This window comes from Hippocampus guttulatus, chromosome 1 (genome assembly GCF_054856545.1).
Source record: "Hippocampus guttulatus isolate MCC_2025c chromosome 1, RoL_Hgut_1.0, whole genome shotgun sequence".
In the NCBI taxonomy this organism is placed as follows: Eukaryota; Metazoa; Chordata; class Actinopteri; order Syngnathiformes; family Syngnathidae; genus Hippocampus; species Hippocampus guttulatus.
Window position 1 is genome coordinate 24,156,388 of NC_141261.1, and position 11,346 is coordinate 24,167,733.

At 42.8% G+C, this 11,346-nt stretch overlaps 1 protein-coding gene across 4 annotated transcripts; it reads right to left on the reverse strand.

The window, feature by feature from the left end:
- Positions 1-200: 200 nt before the first annotated feature.
- slc26a10 (solute carrier family 26 member 10) lies at positions 201-10,108 on the reverse strand. 4 transcript variants are annotated; one of them, XM_086121466.1, is made up of 18 exons: positions 9,700-10,108; positions 9,142-9,252; positions 8,906-9,063; positions 8,626-8,790; positions 7,505-7,657; positions 5,951-6,033; positions 5,724-5,871; positions 5,540-5,653; positions 4,286-4,363; positions 4,112-4,207; positions 3,701-3,807; positions 3,319-3,388; positions 2,179-2,361; positions 1,501-1,555; positions 1,078-1,166; positions 949-1,003; positions 748-854; positions 201-669 (listed from the first exon to the last, which is right to left on the reverse strand). In XM_086121466.1, the coding sequence occupies exons 1-18, from the start codon at positions 9,965-9,967 to the stop codon at positions 631-633; spliced, it is 2,079 nt and encodes a 692-aa protein (XP_085977592.1). In that variant the 5' UTR covers positions 9,968-10,108; the 3' UTR covers positions 201-630. The 4 variants fall into 4 exon arrangements, 3 of the variants coding, with proteins under 3 accessions (XP_085977592.1, XP_085977601.1, XP_085977614.1); XM_086121475.1 differs by lacking the exon at positions 9,142-9,252; XM_086121488.1 differs by lacking the exons at positions 9,142-9,252; positions 9,700-10,108 and adding an exon at positions 9,253-9,319.
- Between the last annotated feature and the right edge of the window lie 1,238 nt (positions 10,109-11,346).

The following is an 11,346-nucleotide window of genomic DNA, read 5'->3' on the forward strand; positions in this document are numbered from 1 at the left end:
AAAAATGTTTTCTCCAACGCAGTTTATTTATTGTGATGGAAGCTTTGCGTCTCACAATAATCCGGATATTGTGGTCAAGTAGTCCTGTCTGTTTTTAATTTTGTCTCGCTTTATACCAAAAGAGCCTGACATGCTTCACATTCCTACTCTGTCATAACATGTTTACAGGGACATACGCACGCACACATTAAGGCTACATATTGGTGAAGAAAGCCATCACTTCCTTTAATAAAATATAGTCTCATATCCTCGAATAGCGATATATTTGTTTTAAAAACAGACACTGGAAGACAGTTGGAGGCAAATACCTAACAGTATTGCATGGTGTGTCCTCTACATGTGCTCATATTTAAGCACATACAGTACGAAATATATAAATATACAAAGCATTTAACCAGTTCAGTGCACTTTTCAGTATATTTGTCTCAGGATTGCCAACAAATTATATTGTCATTTAAAAAAAAAAAACAGCATAAAATAGGTAAGACTGCCCAAAGCATCAACAATGCTACAACAGGCTATTGCTTCTTAGAAACACAACTACCGGTACATGTAACATGCACCCAGTGATGGGCTGACAAGTCCAATTGTTCTCTCTGGAACAGGAGCCTTCATCGCTGTGCATCAGTTTCAAACCCAAACAGTCGTGGTGTTTTCTGGATGTTTTTCCTATGACAAACAGCAATAGTTTGAGCATTTAAAATCTGATTAAGGCCAACATGTGGCTGTTGCTGCTTGGTATGGTACCTTCTGCTCCTGAATGTACATCACAGCATCGTGTACGGTGACAAAAATATGCTGGGGGTTCATGTAGTTCATGAGGCCGCTTGATGTGAGGATCCTTAAAACACTCTCTGGGAGAACAGGTCAGAGATCAGAATTATTACTTTCCATGATGCACTGTTCTCTTTAAATAAAACTCAATAGGCATGACTGCAAAGGCCTCACCGTTACAGCTGGACAAAAACACATGAACTCCAACTTTCTGGCATTCAATGCACATCTGCAAATCAATCAAAATCATTTGTTGGCTTAAGGCGGCCCCAAGCGACGTTTCCGATGCGTTTGCACGCTAACCTGAGTAAAGAGCCTCGCTCCGGCAACATCAACAAAGATCACGCGACTGCAGTCGATCAATACTGCCTGGACCTCGTGCTCAGAGGGTTCTGCAGACCGCAACATTTAAATAATAATAATAATACCAGTAATAATAAATGAATCGTTTGAAATTTTAAAAAAATGTATTTACAACAATCTCAATCCCATGATCAGATCTTGAAAATAACAAACTGGTTTCAAATGAAATCTAACACTGTCCACAACAATTGTGACATTTCCAAGTGCAGAATTTGACACACATTGTACAATGGTGAGTAGGTGGATCGTGTGTGCAAGGCTACTTAATGAAGGAAAGACTAGACTCGATAATTGCACATTTACATCAGTTTGATTCCCCTGCGTCCGCAGCATGCATAGTTTGTTGTGAATGCTGCTCCTCACCAGGTTTGAAGAACTCATTTTCTGAAGAAAAAGACGCATTTGCAATGCCTCTTTCCTGAAGAATGACAAAAGCCAGAAATGTCAAAACCATTTCATCATGTTCTAGGGGAGTTTGCAGTTTCAAAACAAAATCGTTTTGTCTTATTTGTGGAAACAGGCATTATGACTTGACGGTGGTATGTGACAAATGTGTGGCCCTGTTTCCCCAGAAAGCACCGCATTCGTGATGGAGTGTTACGAGAACACTGAATGTTCTTGCTTTGAAGTTTGATTTTTGGGGGAGGCTGCGGCGGTGTGGCCATGGTGGGTGTGGCCGCAAGAGTGTGAAAAATAAGATAAGATAAGATAAGAAACCCTTTATTAGTCTCGCAATGGAGAAATTCCCAATTCACAGCAGCAAGGTTATGAAAGGAAGAAGTAGAACAACAAAATATAGGAGCTGCTGGAAAGGCAGCCACTCTCGCGGCGCCATTTTGAAGTCAAAATAATGATTGACACCTCGTAAGGTACGACTTCTCTTTCTGTCTGGTCATTTTTCCACGGTCATGGTGGATTCGTGTACAGGTATATCAAATGAGTGGAGCATGAGGGTTTTTCCATGACCACTTGGGATTTTTTTGGGAAGCGGGAAACATTTGATTTTTGGCTGTGGTGAATGGGTGTGTGCAGCAGACATACCACCGTGTTCACGTTGGTCTCTCTTTCACGCTTCTCCAGAGCTTTTCTGGCCTTCTCTCGGCTGCGGATCTTCTCGGGCGTCAATCCCAATAACCGACCCATCTCCTCCCTAAAGAAGCTGCGGTTTCCATAGTAAATTGGCCCGTTGTAGGTCAGGATCTTCATCCCTGGCACCTCATAGCACTGAAGGATGAAACATAGCCAGACTACCTTTACACTGAGTTGAGGTGGTAGACTGGTACGTGGTAAAACAAATCATCTGTCTGAAGTTGTGCTTCCAGTCCCTGGCAAGTGAAGTCTGAGATTGCATGAAGCATGACTGAAGATCTTTCCTGGAAATATGTTGAAAGGCGCAGACAGTTTTCCTGATTCTTTGGTGCGTGGCTAAAACTGCATCTAGTGACAACATCAAGTCAAGTCAAGTACAAGTTTATTGTCAAATGTGCTCTATGTGTAACATAGAGCACAGATGCCATTTCTTCCCTCTCAACCAGACAACAAGAGGAGCCGCTGTGGGTGCCGGCACTGCCATCAAAAGAACACTTATGGGCGTCTAGATGGCATTAGTCACCCATCTCCCACGATATAAGAACTTGAGCACATTTGTTCACATTATCCGGCGCGATTGCAAGTTAGTTTCTATATTTAAGGCTAGTTCAACCACTAAAGCGTGCAGCAGGCTAGACAGCTATGTTTTCACCCGAAAATGAATCTATCCCAGCTATCACAATTTGCAGATGAGATCGTTTAGGAATTATTTAAATTCCTAAAAATTATGCCACAGCCTAGTCTGCCACCCATCAGTACCAGGTGGGATGTATTCCAGCCGCCACCAGATGCTTCAAGCAGAGCTACGCATTTTAGCAGCTCAAACATGTGAAGACATCAGAAAGTTGCAAGACAGTAGCAAGTAGCAAGACCCATTTTTTCGCCCAGCGTGGTTTCACTCATTTGCAGTTTTTGAGTACGACTTTGGTTTTCTCATGATTTTGAAGCCTCATTTTACGTTTTTTTTTTTTTTAATTATTCAAATTTGGCAGGGCTCATAAGAATGTATTTTTTCTGTTTAGAAGAGGAGATAGCTCTTTTCACTTCCCAGGGCCTTTAAGAGTAATGTTTGCTATTTTGGCATGCTCTCACCTTACTATGATTCTCCAGAGGTCTGTATATTTCTGTGTTGCTGGCCCGGCCGAGCACGGAGCAACCAGCCCTGATGAATGAACCATGGTTCAGAGGATGCAATCAACATGCCTGACAGACATTAAGCAAGCTTTATCAGCTTTACTAATCAGCCACAGTATTTGGTACTACGACATTACGTACAACTAAATGTAAATTAAGAAAAAGAGACACTACAAAAGTCCTGCAAACAACAACAACAAACGATACGTCACTCTGAGTGTCATCAACAAAGAAAAAAAAGTCTCTTCTATTGGATGTCATAAGATTAAGATGTGCAAAAAATGTAACAAATTTAATGTTAATATGCTACATGTAATCATTAAAAAAAAAAGCCATGTACCTTTGCGTGCGGCAGATGACAGTCATCATTGAGAACACCACCCCAATGGCTAAGCCGAGATCCACGTTGAGAACCACAACGGACAGCCACGTCACCACCCAAACCATCTGCATCAATGCAACATTTATTCTGAGAGTGACCCCTTGACAAATTCGGCATGCGTAGACAACCGGGTGATCAGAAGTTAAAGGCAGATGTTTCCGTTTGCGAACAGAAAGATGAGCACCGCTTCGATGTCAAGTTGAGAGAGACCAATTATCTGCGCTTCTGCAAGCAGTTGCTGATCGAATGGTAACATGGGAACTAATTAGCCATCTTCAATCCCTGCTCACGGGAGTCTGCTCATGCCTGGGGATTACATTCCAGAAGAGATCCAATAACTTTGAGTCCTTCACCCTCCTGCAGCCTTACAAAGTCAATTTTGCTGATTCTCCACAGTTCCGGCAAGTCCTGGAACTGCAGGAACATTTGCCTGAGGCTGGTCACGTTGATGCATGCCAGCACTGCCTGTGGACAAACAAACAGAGCAGAATGAGCCAAGGTTTGTCTCTGCTCCTTCACCTTTGACATTGCACATAAATTCACCTTAGGTAGGAAGTGGAAGAGGGGTCCGATAAGCAGCAGAACAATTAGTACCACAAGACTGGTGAACAAGCCAGAGAACTGCAGAAAGAAAACACAATTGATTCACTCGGAGTCCTCAAGTAACCAAAGTGGCGTGCTAGAATAATTACACATTTACATCATATATATATTTTTTGGTCTCATTCTTTGAAATATGGGCATTCCTTCTATGAACCACTTTGGTAAATATGCAACAAAATTAAGATAAATAAGTGCTAATTGTAGTGAGGTATGTGCTCGGTATATGCGTTGCGTCGACAGAGAACACTTCCTGCTTTTCTGGCTGCTCGGGAACTAATGGGAATGTGCTGCCCTAAACTAACTCGCTCTGCATCAGCGACAATAAGCTACACTGCTACTGCAAAGTATTGTTATCAACAGAGGAGGACAACAAGTAGCAGGAAAAGAACAGCGGAAGATGGAGAAGCCATGCTAACATGAAATAGATATTGCAAACGCCACATTAAGTGCTGGGATCTGTCTGGAACCGACTTTATTAACCGCTAATTAGCAGGTCAACTAAAAAGTGTTTACACAGAAAATACTACAGTATAACACATGCACAGCAAACATGCACATCTGAAAACAAAAATGGTTTATAATGTTTACATGAGTCAGCCAGAGGATTATAAGGACAAAAGTGTATTCATACACAGAACAGTATAAATATTTTTTCCAGCAATGTTATTTGTGTGTTTGCGCCATCCGTATAATTCACGCTTTTAACTTTAACTTTGGTCCAGTGGTTAGCACGTCGACCTCACAATACAGAGGTACGGGTTCAATCCCAGCTCCGACCTCATTGTGTGGAGTTTGCATATTCTCCCTGTGCATGCGTGGGTTTTCTCCCGGTACTCCAGTTTCCCACCACATTCCAAAAACATGCGTGGCAGGCTGATTGAACACTCCAAATTGTCCCTAGGTGTGAGCGCGGATGGTTATTTGTCTCTGTGTGCCCTGCGATTGGTTAGGAACCGTTTCAGGGTGTCCCCCGTCTACTGGCCGAAGACGGCTGCGATAGGCCCCAGCAACCCCTGCGACCATTGTGAGGATAAAGCGGATCGGAAAATGAATGAATGAATGAATTTTAGCTTTGCTGACGCATCCAAAAATACTTCCTTGAGAGGTTTTACACGTATGTTTATATCACATTATATACAGTTACCATGAAGCGATGCTACCGTGATATGAATTTTAGGCCATCTTATAACCTACCTGTGTGTATCCCCCAGCACTTTCCAGGATGTTTGTGGTGGCTAGAGTGGCCGAACTTGGGAAACATGTGAAAAAGGAAGACACTGTGTTGGAGATACCGTGAGCCAGCAGCTCCTGCAAGCACACGTTTTCAAGTTAGCCGACTGGTAAGAAGCTTGAGCAAGTTTTTCCATGCAGGCTTAACCTGGTTCGGATGGATGGAATACCCATGCTTGTCAGCATAGATCATTGCCAGGGAGACGGACACAGCGTAGCCAACAAACGTGATGGCAACGGTGTCTCCGGCAATGTCAGGAAATGTGTGGAGGGCAGGCAATTGAGGCCTTGGGAATCTGAGGGACGAAGGAAGAAAAGTAAAACAGCACGCATTTGTTGGGTTGCTGTTAGTGATTTGGACGACTGAATAATTACCCAGCTGGAATGTGGCCAACAATCTCTATGTCATAAATGGAGTTGAGAGAGAAAGCATAGGCCACACCGGTGGCAATAATCACCTACACAAGCATAAAAAAACACACACACACACACACACACACAAATTGTTAATTCCCTGCCTGAAAGTTATTGATGATGAAATACAATTTTGAACCGAATCTTGCAGACAAATTCTCTTCCTACTTAGATCCTGCTGTGAGGTCAACCTTAAAAACGAACTGCAATAGAGCTTTGCAGTTTAGTTTGGGCTGGTGTATTTTACCGAGATAAAACACTTTTGGAGTAACCTCTATGACAAGTGGTATATTAAAAAAAAAAAACATTTCTATGAATTATACTGAGGCAAGGATGTCCACAAAGAAAAGTCGTTTAAAACCAACCTGTTCAAATAGTGATGATGGTTATGTAATGCGCTTAGGGCACCTACACAAATGCCCTATACAAGTGTTTTCTTCTGTTTCTAGACCAAATTAGCCCAAATAAGTGCTCGCCGTGGATCCAAGGCAAGTGGTTGCCCACAATCAGATAAGTTAAGCAATGTACTTGCCTATTACAGAACCTGGAAACTATAAGCATGATGATGCTGTGTTACAATCGCCATTGTGAAGCAATATTAGCTAGCTCGTTTGTTTAGGCCAGCTACATACTCGTGCTTTACATGGGTACTCATCCATCCATGCATCCGATCTGCTTATCTCAGGTCGCGGGCATGCTGGAGCCTATCTCAGCTGTCTTCGGACAGAAGGTAGGGTACATCCTGAATTGGGTGCCAGCCAATCGGAGGGCACACATAGACAAACAACTCTTTGCGCTAACAATCACACCTAGGGACAATTGAGAGTATTCCATTAAACTGCCACTCATGTTTTTTGGAATGTGGTAGAAAACCGGAGTACCCGGAGAAAACCCACACAGGTACAGGTGAGAACATGCAAACTCTACACAGGAAAGCCGGGGCCGGAATTGAACCCTTAACCTCTACACACTGAGGCCGATGTGCTAACCAGTCGACCAACGTGCCGCCTACAAGTACAGTGTTGTCCCTTAATAAAATCGATCACCAGGCGATGCAGTGGTTGACTTTCACTTCAGTTGTTATCAGTTGCGCAGATCCCTTTTTGTCACGGGCCACTTTGTGGTTTCCCACAGAGGGTCGTTATGGCAGTGAAAAATCATAGAAATTAATGGTGACCTCATCATTTTGATAAATATACACAACTCGCCTTGCACTTTATTTAACAAGCATTTAAACAATTAAGAAAATAGTCCCAACCAAATAGTTAAGCATTCAACGATCATTCGATTCATTTTAAGATTTAAGATTTAATTTATCCGATAACAGTATCTGATAAAATTTACCGGTAATTAAAATTGCCAATATGGTACCAGTTTTCAAAATGAAAGGAACAACAAAGTACTGTACATGAAGTACCACTTTTTTTTTCCTTTTGTGGGCCAACGATAATGATGCAGAAGGGCCCCAGAAGTTGAGTTGGGCCCCTGTGCACCAAGAACATGATTCCAACTGACCGTGAGGATCTCCACCGGGATGGGTGTACGCAGGCGCTGCCGGTAGCGCGTGTTGATCTCTTTTACTGGAACCAGCACCGCCAAACACACCAAGGAGATCAACAGCTCCGCAATGTTAGTCTGGGGCAGGTTCTCCATTACGGACGCTAAAGTCTGAACACACAAATTGATTCGCATATTTTCAGATTTTTTGTTTTGCAATATTGTTTCATATTTTGAAAGGTCTTTTTTTTCCCCCTATCCCCACCCTCATTTCCCCCATTTCAAAACATATATTGAACGTTTATTTTTCGGAATGAATTAAAGGGCCACTCAAAGACGGCCCGTCTCTGATTTAGACAGTCATGGACCCGTGTTATATAGTTGACTGTAGTCACATTACAGTATACTCATCCATAGTATTAGCTACTATTTAACACATGACGACAAACTGATATGACATCACATGTATGTCAACAAATACGTACACTAGCATGTGACGTGGAAGTTATTAAGTCATTGGGTCACATTTTCCCATTTACACTACAGCTGTTGCACAACACAAATTGTCAAGGCAAAGTAGACTCTACTGCAGGGATGGGTCCTCCATGAGGGCTATGTTGCCTGTTTTAGATGTCTCTCTCCTCCAAGACAATTTATTCAAATGAGCAGGATCTTTATCAGGCTTCGTTTGCATCAAGTGTGTTGAAGTAGAGAGAGATCTAAAAGAGGCAGGATATGGCTCTCGAGGAACTGGAGTTCCCTATCGCTGCGTTAGTCTCTCATAGGAGGTGTTGCACTTCAACATACCTGTACTTCTTTTAGACCAGGGGTGTCCAAACTTGGTCCTCAATGGCCGCTTTACTACCTGTTTTCCATCTGTCCGCGACTCAGAGCTGGCTGATGAGCTGACCATTTCAAACAGGTGTGTTGCAGCCACGATAGATGGAAAAGAGGCAAGACAGTGGCCCTCCAGGCCCAGAGCTGGACATCCCTGCTTGAGACCAATTAGAACTTTGCTCGTAGCCAGGGCTTTAGTGCCATCTTGTGGCATTTTAGAGCACTCTTAAAAAAAAGTGCTACTGCCCTTTCTCTGCCCTTCCTGCTTATCAATGTGTCGCTGTAAATAGCTCTCTGCTCACCTTGAAGAGGGAGAAAATCCCCGTGTGGCGGGTGAGGCGAAGCCCCAGCATGCTTTGCAGCTGTGAGCTGGTGACATGAAAGGCAGCGGCACTGGTGAATGCTTTCACAATTGGCTCTGACAGGTAGGTGGAGAGGAAGCCCAACTGAAGACCAAACATACAGAGCTGGAAGACAAAATCATTCACTGGGGTCATGATCCACGGGTGTGTTAACTCAAGCCAAAAATCAGTGGGCTCTGCCATCTGTAAGTGGTCCACAGGCCTCCTCACACTGCCTTACCATGATAATTCCCGAGAGAAGTGCTACAGCTGAGGCTACACTGATCCTCTGGAGCTCAAAGTCCGCCCCTTCAGGCGAACTGGAGTTCAACTCCGGAGGTGTGGGGACCAGTTGCTCCACCACAGAACCAGTCATGAGACTCACCACGGCAAACGTACCTGCGACAAGTCAATGAACTCAGTGACAGTGACACAATGTGGCGAACAAAAAATAATTGCTTTGAGGATGTACTCTACCTGTGGATACATGGCGACCGGTGCCAAAAATCATATAGAGGACCACAGGGAAGAAGGACGTGTACAGACCAAATATCGGTGCTACAGATGTGAGTAGTGCGAAAGCCATACCTGAGTTGGGGAGAAGAGTCAAAATGCCAGCCGTGACAGTAAATCATCACAGAGGCCATACAAACACCCTCCCAAAAAGAAAAGAAAAAAAATGAAAGTCAATATAACACACCTCCAATAAATACATAAAGAATAGCTCAATCATATCTTAAAATAACAATTAATAGTTTGTGTAGTATCCCTTATACATATGTGTGTAAAATGTTAAACAATTTCAAATATATTTTTTACTGCAGTGCTACAGCTACTATAATACTAAATAGTCATTTAAGTCCTGCTACTTCCAGTAATATGTTCCAAGTGCTCGATCAAGTAAGTTTATTTTGACTGACATATTTTATTTTGAACTCCGATTTTTTTCTTTTTTTTGTAAGCTCTTGGTGTTTTCTTCTTGTTGTTTGATTATGCACCTGACGATAAAGATGTTATGAAAGGTTGATGACTGACCTTGCGGGATGTGAAGAACGCCAACTGTGAGTCCGGCGATAGTGTCTCCAAAGAAGCATTTCTTGAAGCGATATCTGGGCAGCCAGTTGAAAATGGGAACTCGGTGACGGAGCAGCTGGAGGCAGGCCCGCCGCGAACACCTGCAGCTCGCGGCCAGCTTGGCCCAAAGCCGCACGCTTGCACTCGTCTTGTCCTCTTCGGAGCCGTAGGCCTGTTTGAAGCGGTCCTCGGTGAAGATGCTCCTGTACACGGCCACGGAGGCGCTCATGTTGTCCCGAAGGTGCCCAATTAGGTGGGCGGGGGTCGACTGAGGTGACCAGATGACCGCTCAAGTCCCGTCTAATGAGTGCGGACACGCGTGGATTGTTTCATGACTTTTATAGCAAAGTCTGCCCCTGTTGCCTCGACGATTTCCTGCCAGCTCGACTTTTTTTTTTTTCACTCTTGACTTATTCCTCAAGTGGAGACTGGAGACACGAAAAAAAAGAAAGGTGAGCCGCTGCAGGTTGTCATCGGGTTGTCGGGCGGTCAAGTCCTCTGGGTCCTACTGCCCAAATATCTGACTTGACATTTAAATCCAGGAGTCGACATGATGCAAAAGGGTCACTGAAAACCTGAGAAATGTTGAGTCACCTCATTATATATATATAATATATATATATATAAAGCTATATATTTATATATAGCTCCTTCAGCCAGAGACTGTTACACCCGCGCTGCAAGAAGGAGAGATACCGACGCTCGTTCCTACCAACTGCTGTCAGGCTGCTGAATAAAAAATAGCAACAATAATATTAATAATAATTAAATGATGTGGAAAACAACTGTAAATAGCACCGTGATTTATCCATTTTGTATTTATATTGCACTTAATTGAACGGTGTTATTGGGTTTTTTTTCTTCTTTCTGCCTACATTCTTGCTGCTGGAGGCTGTAAATTTCCCCAGTGTGGGACAAATAAAGGATATCTTATCTTATATTATTAGCTGTACAAAACTAACCCTGCAGTTGTTTCTTATATACTGTGTAATATTAATAACAAAATAAATGTATTTGAAATCAGAAGTCAAGGAGAATTATGTCATGATCCACACATTTTCGATTTGCATTTAATTGGCTCTTGCAAACAAATAACAAATCACGTTTGTGTCAAACCGAAACCACCGACTCATTTTGCGTGGTATATCTCACTAGCCAATGTTTTTTGTTTGTTTGTTTGTTTGTTTGTTTTGTAAGGGTAAGTTAAAGCTTGCAAAAACGTTCGTAAACAAATATTAATTGGCGCAAACAGTTGTTCTTGTGTCTCAAGAATTTGAATATTTTGCAAGCATTTGACCTTAAAGCTGGTGTCCCACTGAGGGGCAAGTGTTTGCCGGTGTTTGTGCAGGTAGTGTATTTTGCATTCACATCAACATTCTCCAGATGTTCGCCTGATTCTTCATTCCCTAGCTACATGAAAACAAATTAAAACTGTTGTCAAACAAACATCTGGAGAACATCGGGAGAACATTTGTGACCTTGAATGAACCCTGACCTGACCAGCGCGTTCTATGCTCAGTGAGATATGGGGGGTTTTTGCATGGAAGAGTGAGAAAAATTGGATTTTGATGGCATGTGACATTTAAAAAGGAAATTGGTGGGATGTGG